At 40.0% G+C, this 18,235-nt stretch overlaps 1 protein-coding gene across 14 annotated transcripts in view; it reads right to left on the reverse strand.

Annotated features, from left to right (window-relative positions):
* Rbms3 (RNA binding motif single stranded interacting protein 3) overlaps positions 1-18,235 on the reverse strand; it is a 1,318,100-nt gene that overhangs the window by 129,499 nt on the left and 1,170,366 nt on the right. For all 14 annotated transcript variants that reach the window (XM_026779049.1, XM_026779048.1, XM_026779046.1 and 11 more), the window contains one exon: positions 6,437-6,543. In XM_026779049.1, coding sequence (XP_026634850.1) covers positions 6,437-6,543 — 107 coding nt within the window. The remainder of the gene's footprint in view (positions 1-6,436; positions 6,544-18,235) is intronic.

Here is an 18,235-nt window from a genome sequence, read left to right on the forward strand (position 1 = left end):
TGTGTGTGTGTGTGTGTGTGTGTGTGTGTGTGTGTGTGTGTAACTGAGATATGTAGCTAAGGTTATTCATATATAATCATTGTATTCATAGGCCTAAATCTTGGGCTAGTAAAAAATGCATGGAACTTAAATATTTTCATGGAAGGATGTCTGAAAAGTCATGCTATTAGCAATATACCTAAAACATAAAACTTATAATACATTCAAGTCTGTGCATCAATATACATATGTAATTCAAATGCAATTTTCTCATCTGGCTGTCAATTCTCCCTCTTAGAGTCATAGACCACCTAACAAAAACTCCAACACCAGGCATGAGAAGCCTTCTTTTGAGTTGTTGGGCAGGGTTGTCGAAAAGACTCCTAAACATTACAGGGTATTGCTATTACCTTTCGTTGCCCCCAAGAGATTGAAGGTAAATCCTATTGCTGAAGACAGCATGCACTTCAGATACAGGGTCCAGAGCTGAAACTGACTTGCAAGCCTCCTTCCTGAGGACAAGTTCTCATGTTACTGGATCGTGCTCTGCAAGCTTCCAAAGGAAGGGGCAGCCAATAGTCCTATGACCCACAGCAAAGACCAGCAGGGTATGATAGCCCTAGGTGTGCAGAGATAGCACAGTAACCAACAGCTCTCTAACTGGACTTAAGACCTGCTCAAGAAGAAGGAAACTATGCGTGGTGCTTGAAACCTCACCAACTACACAGAACTAGTAAAGTCATTGGCCCTGGAGAAGAACTTCAAACCACCACTCTACTAAATGAATTAATCCCTAAGTACATTCGGAATAATTGTCCTTATATCCATAGATAGGTATAGTTCTCACTTCTCATCAAGGAAACCTCTCATTACAAGAGACAGAGACAATTACAGAAAATTATAACCAGTCAAAGTGCAGAGTTGTGGAGCCCAGTCCCAATAGATACATCTACAGGGCAATTCATGCGCTGAAGGCTCAGAAGTCACAGTGGAAGAAGAAAGACTGTGGGAGCCAGGCGACTGGGGAGTTGGCTCTGAGATCAGTCACCTAGGCATGTCAGAAGCTGCACCCATAGAGTCTTACCAACTCGACGGCCTAAATAGGAGCTCAACAAGGACAACAACAGACATACTAATGTGGACAGGATGGAGGTAAAGGTCAGGGGGCAGGGTCCAACCCTATACAAATAACACAGGCAACTGAGGAATGCTCAGAGTGGGAGATGTCTTCCCAAGGACACACCAGTTGGTTATCCAGTATCAAATGGTCTGGTCAGACTGAGCAGGTTATAGTTAGGAAATATATATATGTATATATGCAATAACAATTAATGAAAAATGATGCCATGAATTTGGAAGGGGACAGGACAAGGAGAGGAACATGGGAGAGTTTGGGGAAGGGAAAAGAAGAGGGAAATGATGTAATTATATTATAATCTCAAAAATAGAAGAAAAAACCCCACCCTAACAGCCAGTTTTACTGAAAACTTATTCTTTAAGTGGGGATAGTTTAGGGATTCTAAACTTTAATATTACTACACTGAATCTCCCCAAAACTTAATTTGATTTTCTAGTCAATATAATGTCATTATTCCAGCAGTTGCAGGGTTGGTTATTAACAGGATTAATACCATCAGCTCACTTTTGTATCCAAACTCTGAGGATCATTTCTCTAAGTATTGCCATAATCAGAAACAGTGTCTTCCGAGCATCAACTAGAGGGAAATTATTGTCTTCCTTTGTTGATTGCTTTTAAATTGACTCTGTCGGAGAATTATGGATATGAGAAAGACAAAAAATAGCATTTTATTGGTTTTCCTTTGCAATAAAAACTTGACTTTTTTTCACTGAAATTCTGAGTACATGCCTCAATTACTTCTTCTATAGCTATCATGTCTCTTATTTGTGTCTGTGACCAAAATGTGATTTTTTTTTGGAAGTAAACTCCAATGGGATCATTACCGAGGGTTTTTGCTGCTTCCATTAATCTCAAGCTTAGGAATACCTCATAAAATATTAATGTTTTGAATCAATAAGAAATAATATTAATAGTAATGAATGTTATTTGGGCTATTTAATATCAAAGTTAAGAGTAAATATCTAGTGATAGGATATCATTTTTAATTTAAATAAGCATTTATTTATATTTAAATATAAATACACACACACAAAAGTCATTCATAGCAATAAAACATAGAGAACTTTTAAAACCTGAGTGTCTCTCACAGAGTAGTGGAAACTTACCCATCTTTTTTATTTGGTCTAATTATCTCTATAGAAAGATTGAATCCATGCTGTAAATACATGTATTTCACAAGTATCTCTCTGTGTGTGTCCATGTGAGGTGGTGGTTGTAGCAGTTAATATTTCAGTGTGTAATGGTCTTCACTGAAGTACTAGGTTGCCATCGAGAGGAATTTGATTTTGTCATCTACTTCTTTTCTGTCTAGTCAGCCATTCTTCCTAGCTGGGATAGAGTTCAGTTTCCAACTTGGCCTCGGCAGTCACTAGAAGTGAATTCTTTTGTAACATGGGAGTAAGCAGTGGGTGTACCCTCATGTTCCTGACATCTTTTGAACTAGTCGGAAGCACTCCTGGTTCCAGACCACTGGAGGTGCATGCACCATCTAGATTAAGGTGAGCAGTTTTCTCCTTGCAGCTAGCCATGAGAATATGGCCTCTACTCTGGGCAGTGCATGCCCTAGGGATGGGGACATTCACAGCAGTCATAAAGGGAGAATACCCTTTAACTAACAATGACATAAAAAACATGCTGGAACAAATATATCATAAACACTGGCCCATCAGAACATGAACACCAGAGGTGGATCCTGGGAAGCTCCTACCATGAGTGCCAACACCCAGTTCTCTCCCGGTTGTGTTAGGTTTGCAGATGACGCTCTTGAACTGGCCAGGAAGTGATTTTTCACCAAAAGAGAAGCAGCTGTGATCATTTACCAAGAAGTATGTTTCATTTTGATTATTAAAGGGCCTCCATAGTCCTTCTCGACTGTAGGAGTTTGGATATCAGTGCAGGGCCAGCTGCAAGCTCCTGCAATACAGTAGATCCTGTGGGTTTCTACATCCTGTTCTGCTAGGGCTTCAACGTCCTTTAGATGAATCAGATTTTCTCTATATATTTAAGACAAAGTAGTGAGAGTGTAGTAGCAGTTTGGATGTTGAAACAGACTTACAAATCTAGCCGACTTCTACTGAGCTAAATGTCAACAAGGTTTATGAAAGCATAAAGCTTACATGAAGTTGGGCAGGGAGGGAGGTGGGGATGATCTGGGAGGAATTGGGGGAGGTAAAAACATGCTCAAAATATATTGTATGAAAAAAGTAAATAAAAATTAAATTAAAATGACACAAAGAAAGAACTGCAGATCAGTGATGGGCCGAAATACCCCAATCTCTTAACTATTTAGCATTTAGGCATCTCGTGCAAGATCTGACAATAACTTAAAATGCCCCCTGTGCTTTTCATTTAGGTAAAATCATGGCCCCTAGCATATATTTGAAAGTCTTGCTTATGTGTGTCCTTTTCTCTGTGCAAAGCTCCCAGTCTTACAGTTTTATAAATAAATGCGGTTCACCAGCCTGTGCTAATTAACTATCAAAATGTTGCCCCAAAGAGAAAGGCTTGAAATTATGAAGTTTTAATTAGCCTATCAATTTTTGTGTTTTGCTTAACTCCGGAACGCTTGCAATATCAAGCAGAAATTCTTTTCGCTTTATTAGTTTTTCTTAACTTTCAAGAGAGGGGGCGAAATGGGCTTTTTCTTTTCTCTCTTGTTACCAGCCCCTTAGTTTCTCTACATTTAAAAGAAATTGGGGAACAGAAATCAATACAGAGAAATAATCTCATTTGCAGGGTGGCCAAACTGCGGCAGAGCATGTCCAGTTTCCTCCCCACTGTGCCTGTAGTCATCTTTGTAATTTACAGAGAACCTTGATTCAAAGACCCGAAGATTTGTAGATTTAGTTGTGAGCATTACAACTCACTTTTCCTGGATTTTAACTCAACTGGATTATTCCTGTTCTCTGTTACAGATACAGGCTTATGAATTTTGTTGTTGCTGTAATTTGCTTCCTTTTTCAAAGTCCATGCCTTAGGGAAATAGGAATTGCATTCTGTCTTTGCATGTGTCTCTCTGTGTGTGCATCTGTGTGTGCTGTATGAATGTATGTATTTTCATGTGTGTGGGTACATATGTGCATGGGAGAGGCCAGAGGTGGATTTCTGGTGAGTTCCTTGATAATTTACTGAGGCAAGATCTCACACTGAGCCTGGAATTTGATGCTTCTGTTACTCTGGCTAAGCCAGACTCCCTTCACTTTTCTCCCTCTCCAGCACTGGGGTTATAGGCAGCACCACATCTCTATTTCCAGACTGCAGACACAATGTGAGCGGCTGCCTCATGAACCTGATGCCATGCCTTCCCTGCTCACTATGATGGACCGTAATCTTGATATGTGACAAATTGAACCTTTTCTCTTAAGTCTCTTTTGCGAAGCATGTGTTACAGCAACATGAGACTGAACCAAGGCATCCCACATTAGACAAGGCTTGGAAGAAAGCTACAACTCGCAGTCTTGAAACTGAACAAAAAGAAATAAAAAAAATAAAAAGCAAAAGAAATTGGAAAATAGAAATCAATACAGAAAAATAATCTCATTTGCAGGGTGGCCAAACTGCGGCAGAGCATGTCCAGTTTCCTCCCCACTGTGACTGTGCTCTTCTTCGTAATTTACAGAGAACCATGGTACAAAGGCTAGAACTTCCGTAGATTTAAACATGGAATGTGGTAGGCCAAAGGTCAAGTTATCTTGGATAGTTTTTTAGCCCCCTTATTTAGGCAAAATCTTTAGGGAATGTATAAACAGAGCCTCTATATTCAAGAATGCCATGAGATAGCATCTCAGATGTAGGAAAGACCTAATTATGTTCCCTACAGAGTAATTGAAAAGCACCATGATTTACATCTTCAATTGTTTGGTGATTAAAGCCCTAGGAGGCTGTTGTTCCATTGGGGCACGGCAGTGAGGTAATTAGAATCCATGTTTCCAGGCCACGTTCACTCACGTTTGGCTCCAGAATGGACAACTTCTATTTCTCTCTGTGGTGAGAACTGTATGTGTTGGTTTTGTTTTTGTTGTTCTTGCACTGATACCAAAAGATGTGAGCTACCTATAACTACCCCTTGTAGCCTGAAGAAAGTATTACCAATACTTTCTGCAGGAAATGAAGTTTGTTAGAGAGCCAAGTTTTCTTACAGAATCATGGAATTTGGGGTTATAATATGTGGTTGGTGCAAAGATAGCCCTAATTAGCAAGCATTTTACCTAATCACATTTTAAGGTCAAATGAGTCTTTTTAGACTACAGATGCTTTGTACGGGCCAAATGTAATGATGCGGGGCTGTCAGACTGCCTGCTGATGCATTAAATTATGCTTGGGACACATCGGCCAACCCACACACCCTCATTAAAACACAATCTCAGCTTCCTTTCTAACCTGGAGAATGTGAACACTCCTGCACTTTTTCATTGGCTCCTGTACTCAATGATTATTTTATTTACTTCTTACTATGATGATATACATTCTATAGTACTTGACTACAGCTATGCAATTGAAGAGGTAGTTTATAGGCCCTTATAGACATACTCAAAACAGCCTCAGAAAATGGAAAATGGCAAAATCATTTGCTGAGGAATCTCCCAGCTTCCTTCCTTTCTTAGAACAGGTCTCTTGGGGTTCAGGATATAGGGCGGCACATAATTATGATGCCTCTTTAAAGACAAATGGACAAATCATGTGCTTGGACTATAAATCCTAGCCTCCCTCCACCACTGAAATTAAGGCTTTGGCACAAAATGTCATTTATTCAATCAAACTACTTTATCCCATTTTCTTAAGAATGAAAAACACTACAAAAGCCCAGGAGCCTTTTCCTTGTGATTTTAGAAAAATAAACAGCCAAGAGGACCGACTCCCAAAGACTAGCAGGTGCAGAGCCACAGCTCACTGTCGGTTAGTATTGGGAGGAGACAGGGGTGGCTAAAATAAAGCCCCTGGTCGGGGAGAGGGCTCAGTGGGCAAGAGTGCTTGGTGTATAACCATGAGGACCTGAGTTTGAATCCACAGCGCTCATCATAGCCACATATGCTGGTAATAGGTGTATGAACAGAAGAGGACTTCTAGGAACTGCAGGCTGATAGCTGGCATTGGGTCCATGAGAGACACTGTCTCAATGGAATAAGATGGAGAGTGACAAAGCAGGACACCAGCCAAGCTCCTCAAACCACACTTAAAGAATCGTATACACGCATGGGCATACATGATACTAGTCTCCCTGAGCAGGTGCTTCTTTTTATTCACAGCACCCTATGTCTGCTTTGGCATCTTCCCGAGGAAGGAATGCTGCCCAGTTTCTGAGTTGGTCTCAGGACTCACCTCTCCTTCTCTGGGCCATGGCCTCCCGTTCTGGGTGTACTTGCTCTGATTCTGTCTCTTCTTCTGTCCTCCATCAGCAAATTTGCACAGTAAAGGCTCACTGGGCGCTGGAAGGAAAAGAAAGGAAAACCACATCAGTAAGCGCTCCATGCACATAAGTAACTTGTCCAGTTGGGCTCACAGTGGGTCCTTGTCATCAGTGTGTTCTGAAGTAACATCTTGGTTCTGGCCCTCTTTCTTTAAGCTCCACCGCCTGGTGTTCTAGCCATCGCTGAAACTCGGGAAAGTGCTGGCAGACCTCGAGAGATTGTAATATATACTCCTGGATAAATGGCTGAAATCGCATGCACACTTGTCTCCAGGTCGTGAGCCTTCTAGCATAGTGAGGAACACATGCACCCCCAGTGCTTGTGTGTGATTATCTCCTTCTCAAGTCAGCTGCACTTTCACTATGCAAACCGTAGAATTCAATTTTGAGAAATTGTTAAAAATCAGAGCAGCAGCTTGGAGAAGGGATCGAATACCAAGTTACAAACTGAGAAATGCACTCTGTTAGGAGCCAGGGCTTGTCAACCATGGTGGGTCATGATTTGGGTATATACCCAAAGGATGCTCAATCATACCACAAGGACATGTGCTCAACTACATTCAGAGCAGCATTACTTGTAATATCCAGGACCTGGAAACAACCCAAATACCCCTCAACTGAAGAATGGATAAAGAAGATGTGGTACATTTACACAATAAAGTACTACACAATGATATCTTAAAATTCGCATGCAAATGGATGGGACTAAAAAGCACCATACTGAGTGAGGTAACCCAGACTCAGAAACACAAATATAGTATGTATTTTCTCGTAATTGGCTTTTAGACATAAAACAAAGAAAAACCAGGCTGCAGTTCACAATTCCAGAGAACCTAGACAATAAAGAGGACCCTAAGAGATACATACATGGATGTATGTAATCATCATGGGACATAGAAAAAGACAAGATCTCTGAATAAATTGTAAGCATGGGGATTTTGGGAGAAGGTAGAATGGGAGTGAGGAGGAAAGGAGAGGAGTATGGAAAAATATATACCTCAATAAAACAATAAAAAAGGAAAAAAGAAAAAGAAAGTCAACCAAAAATTTCCCATATATTAGATATTTTAGACTTGTAGGCTGAGGATGGATGCCCCAACCTTACAGAGGAATCTTGGGTGACTGTCCAGTCAGCCAAATGTTTCTGTCATTTCTTAGTTTTGGAAGTTATTTATTATGTACTGCCTGTTTACTCAGATAATATATCCTTGTCAGGTCTCTGATGGAGTTGAAGACTAGATAGTTATAACTATAGTTTTCCTTGTTACCAAATTTAGAAAAGGAACTCAGCAAAGAGGTGTAAAGTGAAAGGTTGAGAGACATAAAAAGAAAACTTTCGGTTGGTATTACAAGTTAGGGTAGAAACTGAATTAGTTATGACATTTTGAACTCAGTAAGATAGAATAGATAATGGAGTATTTTCCCTGAATTGATCAAATGCAAATGGAATAGACATTGTTATTGTAATTTCTGCCTGTATATATTTCTATATTGTTATTTTACTTAATTTCTATTTCGACACAAATGGGAAAATGTTGTGTGGGTTTTTTTTTATTGTTTTCTAACAAATAAAGCTTGCTTGGAGTCAGAGGACAGAGGTAGCCACTAGCTGACTATAGAGGTTTGGAGGACTGTAAAGAGAAAGAAAGGAAGTGATAAGGTAGGCAGAGAGAGGATCTCAGCCCTTTTGGACAGAGGAACAGAAGAGGTAGGCTGTTTCTTGTTCTCTGAACTTTCAGGTTCTTACCCCAATATTTGACTGCTGATTTTTTCATTGGTAAATATTAATTAGATTAATGCTTCCTCTTGCGGTTGAGTAACCAGCATCTTCAGGTGATAAAACAGAAAAGAGATTCTGGGAGCTTCTTGCCAAAGATGTAGATATTTAGCTAAATAGCAGCCAAATTAGTTTTGTTTTCTCACTAATCCTCTATAACTTCACAGAAGCGGACCCTCTGCTCAGGATTTTCCCCTTCAGTTTTCCAGTTAAAGCTAATGAGAAGCAGGGAGTTAAACTGTGGGGATGCCAAGTGAAAAATCTGATAATCTATCACCAAGTATGTCAGGGCAGCTCCCAGGGGACAGCTTTTGCCTCTTCTGTTCTCTTAGCTCTAAACTGGTAAGCATTTAGCCCCTAAAACAGTCTTCCCCAATTCCTCTTCAGCTCAGAGAACTGATGTGGAGAAAAGACCATATTTGTCTGAAGAGAAAAAAACATAGGTTGCCCACAGAAACCCAGGTCCAAATCCAAGAAGAAGAGGAGGTGAAGGCAGTGCCTTGAAGATTAAGACCCTGCCCAGAGAAGGGCTTTCTGCCTCTGTCTTCCTCTACCCTGTTTCCTCCCACAGAAGCAGTACTAAAACCTGGAAGGTAGGAATTTGAGATAGAAAAGCATTCTTTATTTTCATAGGGTTGACCCCGAGTAAACCTGTTTGTTTCCACTAACTCCAGCCTTTCTGCAATTTGGTAGATGGCATAGTAGTGTGAATCTTATCTGATGAACTGGAATAACTATACGGGTCTTGTACATTTTTATTAAGTACATTTTCTTGAATAATGCGATAAAAATTAAAATATATTAGAATGTCTCTTCCAACAATGGCACTGCAAAATATCTTTTTTAAAACCCAACAAAGCAACACTCTGTGTTGATAATTGATGACTGCCTCCACATCCCTACATGTCTGAAGAGAAAGTCACATTGACCCAGCAAACTTGGTGACTACATTAAGAAGACTGTGAATGTTAATTGGCTGGTGTATGTGTTGGAATAAAACAACTATTATTTTGAAAGTTCATAATTAACAAAAATAAATCACTTCCTTCCATTGCCATCTGAGAACATGAACTCAGCTAAATATTAATTGTATCCCTGGGCATTTTCAAGTTTGAAGACAATTCTAATTGTCTCAAAAAAATCAATAGTGGAGAATGAAGGCAAGCAAGCCAGCATCTGCAAATAGGCTTTCTACAAACATGTGACTACAAATAAATATTTGAAAATTATTCATCTCTAAAAGACAGCAATGTTTTTTTTTTTATCAACCCTCTAAGTCTATTTTTAGTTAGTTGCAGATTTCTATTTTTCAGAACAGAAGGAAAAGAAAAAGACATGGCTCACTCTGGTGAAGAGTAATGGAAAGTCAGATGGCGTTCCTGTCCTATGTAGAACACACACCATCATAGGGTGGTTCCCCTTCTTTCCAGTGTCACTTTCCACAGTTTTATCTATTAGGGATCAGGTGTAGTTAAAAAATATTGAATAAATGGCATGATGGTGTAGCTCAGCTGTTTAGTCCGTCTGTTGCATGTGTAAAGCCCTGAGTTCAGTCACTAGGCCTGGATAAACAGATCATGGTTGACATGCTGGTAATCCTAGCACTCTGCAGGGTGGAGGCAGGTGTATCAGAAGTTTAACATCATTCATGGTTACGTATGTTTGAGGCCTGCCTGGTACATGAGATCTTGTCTTTAAGTAATTAGCTAACTAATTAATTAATGGAAAATCTCAGAAGCAATCAACTCATGTTCTTTATTGTGATGATCTGAAAACTTAATGAACTCTCACAACTATTCCACCCCCCCTCACCCAGGACCTGAGTCGTCCTTTACCCAGCATTCCCTTCTGCATATGCTACTGGACTGGCAGCACCTAGCTTCTGCCGTTAGTACCAGACCTTCTGCTGAGGATTCAGTACTTGTTAATATCCCTTAACTCTACTCCATAGCAGCCTTAAGGAAATGATGGCAATTAGAATGTGTCAAAGAGAAACTATTAGGTTCTTCTACATAAGGAGTTAAAGGCTCTAGAATACTAAAGGAACTGTAAACCACACACTGAAGTCATATTGTCTATTACACTCATTTCATGTCAGCCCTGAGTGCAGGACCTTTTGTATGATAATTTGCTACAAACTGAACTATTCCCTCCAGAATGTTCATCAGGGGGTTAATCTCACATGTCTGGGAGAAAAGAGATTTGGAGGGTTTCTGCCCATCCCCAGCAGTTAGAAAGCAATAAAGAGCTGCTGATGGTGGAGCAGGGAGAGGTCCACCAGCTGAATGGTAGATAGTAGAGGTAGTCGGGTATCCAGCTGCTTGCAAGTTGTAGATGGCAGGGGAAACTTTTGACAGTAGTCTTCCGTGTTCTGCTGGCCTTTTCCATAGTGAAGCTGCTTTGTTTGTTTGTTTGTTTTTTGCCATCCAGGCTTATGTAAGTGACCCCTTTACTCACACTCCTGTTAATAAATACCAGCAAGTATGTATTCACTGGTTCACCAAGTTGGTTCAATTATTACAACTGTTACTTTGGTCTCTTTCTGGGTGAGTAAATGTTTGCATATGTGTGTTTTGACTCCATGATAGTCTCTCGCACAACAGAATCATTTCACATTTTATATGAAGTAGAAAGGGGGGGCACACTACGATGTTTTAAGTATGAGGGAGCGATCACATTCACATCAGTTTTATGAAAGTATAATGTAACATTCTTTTCCCGTTTTCTTTGGATTGCTGTTAATATCTTACTATTTACTGTGGTTTAATTGAGAATGTCCCCCACAGGCTCAGATGTTTGAACACTTGGTCTTCAGTGGGTGGTGCTGTTTGTGGGCAGGATGCAGGGTGATGTTGCCTGGCTGGAGTAAGTACATCGCTGGAGGTGGGCTTTGGGAGTTACTGACTCGTGCCATTGCCAGCGTGCATGCTCCTCCTGCTTCCTGCTTGTGTTGGAAAATAGGAGCTCACAGCTTCCTGCCACTTGCTGTCATGGTTCCTCCAGAACCGTAAGTCCAAATAAATCTTCTAGAATTTGTTGTGGTCATGGTTCTTCACCATTACAATAGAAAAGAGACCAATACACTAAGGTTAATTTATAAATGAAGATGTGTGGGATTCATAATAAGAAGCAATTTTAGACTAGTACTGGAGGTCTGAGGGCATCCTTTGAGAATAAGATCCCGTGAGAAAGAAAGCATCCTATATAGATCTTGGGACCCACATGTTTCCTCATTGTCTGATCCACTGACCATCTGACTTAGTGACTTTGGGGAAACTACACGAATCCCACAAGGGAAAGAATGACCACTGTAGCTGCAGAAACTTCTGCCTTGATTATAACTGAGGGTGAGTCACTCCAGAGGACCAAACTAAGAGCTAAACACAATCAATCACTAATCCCATTATCTGATGAGGGAGAATATTTCCTGTGAGATTTGCAAACTGCGTATGCCAAGTAAAACCAATCCTCTTCAGAGTGCTTGCTCCCTTGGCATTCTGAGATTCTGGCCCCATCCATCCATTAAATGAGATGCCGGGCTCACATGTGATCATCTCATTGACACAAGTACAAATTTCTCACTCAGGTGCACAAATCTAGAAGCAACTTTCATTTTCTGCTCCAAGAAATTGGCCATGTTTCCTATGATAAGAAATGTCACCTCAGTATACCTGTTAGGTGAAATACTTTCCAGCAACTAAATTCATGTATGTAAATGCAAAACACATAGTTTTATTTCTATGGTACAGTTGTCTGTTTGTTCTTTTACATATTTTAATAGAGTCTCCCACTATAGCCTGGCTAGCCTAGAGCTTATTTGGGTGTCCAGGGTGACTTCAAAGTCATGGTAGATCTCTTGTCTACCTTTCTTGGGTGCTATGATTACAGATGAGAGCCAGCAGCTCTGACTCATTTTTAGAATTAATACAATTACTTACTTATTCACTTATTTATTTGTCTGTAGGCATGTGTGGAAGTGTGCATGTGAAAGTGAGAGCGCAGTTTGCACTAGTGGGCGCCCCACTTCTACCATGTGAGTCCTAGGCTTTCGACCCAGTCTTTAGGCATCAGAGCAAGCACCTTTCCCCACTGAGCCAACGTGATGGGCCACTGATCTTAGGGAAACAAGATATCTCATGTTTAGGAAAGAAACATACTCTCACTGCCTTCTGTCCTCTGTCCCCCATCCTGCTTCCTGCTAATGTCACAAGGCTTCTTATCCCTTTCCTGATGTAGACTGTGTTGCTACTGTATGGAAACTTGTGAGAGCTGACCTGAGCACGCTCAGCAGCTTCCTCTGCTTCTGTTGCTAGCTGTTATTAGCTTTATCATTCTTTGGCGTCTGAAGTGCAAGAATTCTTTCAGAACTGTAAACCCGCCAAAGAAGCATCTCACTCTGTGCAGGGTAGATCACCATTCATGTCTCATGAGGTTGCTCTGGGAACTTCCTGTGGTTTTATTTCTAGTTATTGTTGACTTTATCATTGCTTGGTTGCAAAGGTTCTATTATGAGTGCAAAACTGTTAAAGATACCTCTTTCTGTTAGCTAGAGTGTCTAACTGTTCACATAGCAACAGGTTTCAGGTTGCACTGGGGACTGCCTTCTCTAGGTCTCACATTAAAGTATCAAATGTAATTATTCTATAGACATGTCCCAGGAAGTCTTTCTCTGTTCAAAGAAATAATTCTTGCTTTTGTTTGTCCTCTTTAAAGCAAGTTAATATCTATAATTATAAATTTAATTTAATTTCAATATATTAAGTATCTTTATATGTGTTGTACATTTCTTTACACAGGGGGTTGGTTAAGAAATACACATTAAAGGGCTAGAAAGATGGCAATGCATACAGGAGACTTAAGATCAACCCTTACAACTTATGTAAGAAGTCAGGCATGGTATGCACCATGCAATCCTAGTACTGGGGAGAAGGAGATGGCAGGTACTCAGAGCTTGCTATCTTGGCATCCTGGAAAACTAGTCAGTTCCAGAAAAGTGGTAGACTTTGTATCAAAAACCAGGTAGGTGGTATCCTGATGAACAATCTCAAGTTTGACTTATGGCCTGCATCCACATGCACAAACACATGCACAAATAATATACAGACAACATAACACACAAGAAATATGTTTGAGTGTGTGTGTGTGTGTGTGTGTGTGTGTGTGTATGCAGACATATCCCTGCATGCTCACACATACATATTTAAAGGAATTCCTGTAGAACCTTGAAATAGCTAGACTTAGAAGATCATACCTATAGTAAAAGAAAGGGCCTTGAATGATTGATTAATTAACTCTGGAAACTCTTTTATTTACTAGTATTAAAAAATACACATATATGGGGCTGAAGAGATTGCTCAGTGGTTAACAGAACTTACTGTGTTTCCAGAGGACCTGGGTTCGATTCCCAGCACCTATGAGCAGCTCACAATCATCCCGAACTATAGTTCCATATATCTGATGCCCTCTTCTGGCATTTACTAGCACTGCATGCACATGGTACACAGACATACACACAGACAAAACAACTGTAATATACATAATTACAGAAGCACTCCAAATGCTCATTTTGCCAAGGATTAAATATATAGAGACCACAGATTATGGTTTTTAAATTCCTTTTGAGGTTTTTCGAGCTTTTTGTTCATTGAAATAAAAAATAACCTTGGAAGAACAATTTGAGCACAGAGTTAAAGTTTAGAAGTCACAGGGCAAGGCATTTTTAGTTTTCAATTGAAATGTGTTTGAGTTTTAAAGTCTGTAACAGGGTGCTATTCTTGAATGATTCTACTGTAGCTATTGGCAAGGTATTAGGCTAAGGCCACTGAAAATGGCATTTATGCCAATTAATGTTGTAAGGTTAAAATATTGAGTTTTTATCTATCAACAGCCTTGGCCAAAATAATTAATAGATTGATTTTTAAAATTATATCTTAAAGTGAAACTTTAAATGTGTTATTTAAAAAATATGGGCCCAGAGAGATGGCTCAGTGGTTAAGAACGTTTCTTCCTCTTGGTTCAGAACATATGTTCAGTTCCCGTCACCCCTGTAGAATGGCTCACAGCTGCTTGTAACTCCAGTTCCAGGGGATCTGATGCCTTCTTCTGGCCTCCATAGGAGCCTGAAAACATATGGCACACACAGAGACACAAGCATATTGTGGTGGTTTGAAAGAAAATGGCCCCTAAAGGGAATGGCAATATTAGGAGGTGTGGCTTTGTTGGAGGAAGTGTGACACTGTGGTGGCAGGCTTGGAGGTGCCATATATGCCCAGTATCTCAGACTACTTCCTGGTGCCTTTGAGTCAAGATGTAAAAATTCTCAGCTCCTTCTCCAGCACCACATCTGTCTTTCTTGCTGCCTTTTTTCTCATCATGATGATAATGGACTGAACCTCTGAACTGTAATTGAGCCACCTCAATTAAATGTTTTCCTTTATAAGTATTGCCATGGTCATGGTGTCTCTCCACATCAATAGAAACCCTAACTAAGACACTTAAACATATAAATAAAAATAATAAAGAACAAATCTTAATTTTTAGAAGATGGGTGGGTTTATATACAGGATATGATCCTTGAGTTCCAGATATCCAGCTGGAGTTGATCATTGCCTAGAGGCTAACAGTTCATGGAGTACAGTAGACCTTACATGATTTTCTAGCTATCAGAGAGCACATGACACATGCAGGATACCATTCCTTGATTTGACCATACAAATACATCCCCGTGATCTCTTTACCCATAGCCTCTGATCATGATTCACATGTTTAACCTCAAGTGATTTGCACACAGAGTAAACTCTGAGATCTGTCTTGCTCTGACTGTCGAGACACAGAGGGAAAGATACGTCATTGAGGACAGCTGCAAACTCCTGACTAATGAGCTGATTTCTGTGGCATGGGAATATTGCATTGCCTTCAATTTCCTTATTACAGTATTATGGTGTCAATTAATTTTGTTTAGTTGCTTTTAACAGTGGTTAAAATCGAGACTAAATGAATAATAGGCCTTTGTGGAAGCAAGAGGCTGTTATAAGTCTCAGACTGTGAGATAGGGGAAGACATTATGGTCTATCGCTCAAATGGGGAGTATTCAAAATATAATTACAGAAACACATGGCAATAAAGTTTCCCAGTAATTATGAAGAAGTAATTACTCTCAGCTTGCTTACTGGAAAATCTGTAGTCCTCTAAACTTTATATTAAGTATGATACATCAATATAGAAACAGATATGATGGGCTAATAGCTACAGGAGCTCCTGCTTCAAGCAAACTAAACAAGGGGACACCAAAGACTTCTTGGCTTAACAAAGTTAAAGTGAACATTATTTACTTTTAGTTTTGGAATGTAACAATATCTTCAGTTTGATAAGTCACTAGGGAGGTCCTACAAATGCTACTAACAAGTAGACACAGGAGGGCCTCCAAAGGGTCTACCTATGCTTCATCAGCCAATGTAGACACAGGCAGGCCTGCCAAGGGTCTGCCTATGCTCCATCAGACAATGTAGAGACAGGCAGGCCTCCAAAGGGTCTGCCTATGATCCACCAGACAATGTTCACTTCACCCTCTGCCTCATTTTCCATATACATGATACAACTCTTATTCTTGCAGGTCTGTATACATATTTCTAGATGGGAAACTAGACAGCTCCAAGTTAAAACCATAATTGACATGGAAATAGTTTTTGACGATTTCATTAACAAAATGATTCCATTTCAGAGCTGGAAGCATATTTAGAAGATTTATTTCATTTTCACCACGTGGGAAAAGATCATGCATATGACTTCAAGTGTGTATGGGTACCCACAGAGGCGAAAAAAGAGTGTTAGAACATCGGGAGTTGGAGTTGAGCTTTCGGTCACATGGAGATGTAATCATAGGGAGCTGTGAGCTTCTCAACACGGGCTCTGGGAACTGAACTCTAGATCTCGGTAAGAGCACTGAATGAAGCTAAACCATGAGCCATCTCTCCAACTTTCCCTTGACTTCTAAGCCAGCATGCTCTCCAACTGCTTTCTTCTTTCTTTTTCATCATTGGGGGCAAAAGGAAATTCAGGTTTAGCAGTTCATAATAGTAGATGAGATGAGGCAGAGAAGTCTGAGCATTTATTAAAGTGTCAGTGATTCTTCTGGCCACAGGTTAGGGTTAGCACTGAATGTCAAGCAACCATTGAGACCTCTTCAAATGATTTATCCGTTTAATAACAGTTTGCCTTATCAGAATAAACAAGTCATTTGGTTATGTTACAAGTGTTTTATGTATGTCTACTGTTATCTTTCAGACCAAAAATGGCAAAGAAATTTAATCAAGAAAGTTGAAATGAACAAAGTAGATGGCCTCAAAGAAAGTGCAATTTGTATGTACATTCCCAGTATAATATTTAATTAATAAATGAGTACACATATTTAGTTCATATACAAGTTTCTAATATAAGAAGCAGCCTAATAAGAAAAAGAAGTATCTCACAGTGATGATAAAAACGGAGAGCTGTGCTTAGACATAAGACATAAAAATAATTTTTAACAGACTTATTTTTATTTGTGTGTCTGTGTGTGTATGCTTGAGGGGGTCAGGGAGAACTCAGATTCCATGGCGCTGGAGTTCCAGATGGTTATGAGCCATGTAGGTGCTGGGAACTGAGCTCGGGTCTTCTGGAAGAATAACAAGCTCCCTTAACTGCTGAGCCATCTCTCCAGTTCAAATTTTAATTTATCATCTAAATCATGACCTCAATATTACTCCTGTCTTAAAGATGAAGCATCACTAGTTAGTTTTTAATTTGTATCTGATAAATTTTTTTTCTATGATAAAATATAGTTTTGAGGAGAAAAACTTCACCCCAGAAAGGGGTGTCTTAGTTGGGGTCCCTATTGCTATGATGAAACACCTTGATCAAAAGCAAGTTGGGGAGGAAAGGGTTTATTTGGCTTACACTTCTACAATGTAGTCTGTCATTGAAGAAAGTTAGAACAGGAACTCACAAGGACAGGAACCTGGAGGCAGGAGCTGATGCAGAGACCATGGAGGGGTGCTGCTCACTAGCTTGCTCCTCATGGTCTGCTCAGTTTGCTTTTTGCAGAGCCTAGGACCACTAGCCCAGGGATGACCCCACCCATAATAAGCCAGGCTGTACCCCATCAATCACTAATTATGAAATGCCTAACAGCCAGATCTTAGGGAGGCATTTTCTCCAGTCTCCTCCTTTCAGACGACAGCAGCTTGTGTCAATTTGACATGAAACTGACCCGCACAGGGGCGAATGCACAGCTACAGTTTCAAGGGACAGCTGTTGTGCTCCGAGGGGATGACACACACACAAGAGGATTTGCTGATGCTCCTTTGAGCTTATGACCTGGTGAAGATAGCAGAAATATGGGTGCTAGATGAGGACAATGAAAATACTAAGGAGTTGGCATATCTAAGAAGCAACAACTGACTTAGCCACACATCAGGAACCCTCATGATTAGAAGGGGCACAGAGGAGGTCTCCACCGTGGAGATGCAGAACACAGCAACCTCTGATTTACGGAACATGGCAGTCCTCATCTGGACCCTGCCTCATCTCCCCTGTGACTTGTCCCTAAAGAGAGTTAGTTACTTGCCTCTAGCAGACTTCTTCATGTACTGTAGTTTGCATTTGGAGATTGCTACATATGACGTAAGATGGCATTTTGTCAGAAAAAAATACAAAGAAAAATTAGCTATAAACTTACAGTGCCGTTGTTCTTTGATATTAAATTATATGAGGATATTGATGTAAGAAAATGTGTATAAAGTTAGTCTATCCCTACTAGTCAAACGTTTAGCATAAAAAGTAAGACCTCTTCATAATTGTTTATGTTAATTCCTTCCAAGAAAATACATCCATCTATGTCACTTTTAATTCCAAATAACACAATATCACTTAGCATTTTGGCTCTGTTCGTCTAACG

The sequence above is a fragment of the Microtus ochrogaster genome, chromosome 5 (assembly GCF_000317375.1).
Source record: "Microtus ochrogaster isolate Prairie Vole_2 chromosome 5, MicOch1.0, whole genome shotgun sequence".
In the NCBI taxonomy this organism is placed as follows: domain Eukaryota; kingdom Metazoa; phylum Chordata; class Mammalia; order Rodentia; family Cricetidae; genus Microtus; species Microtus ochrogaster.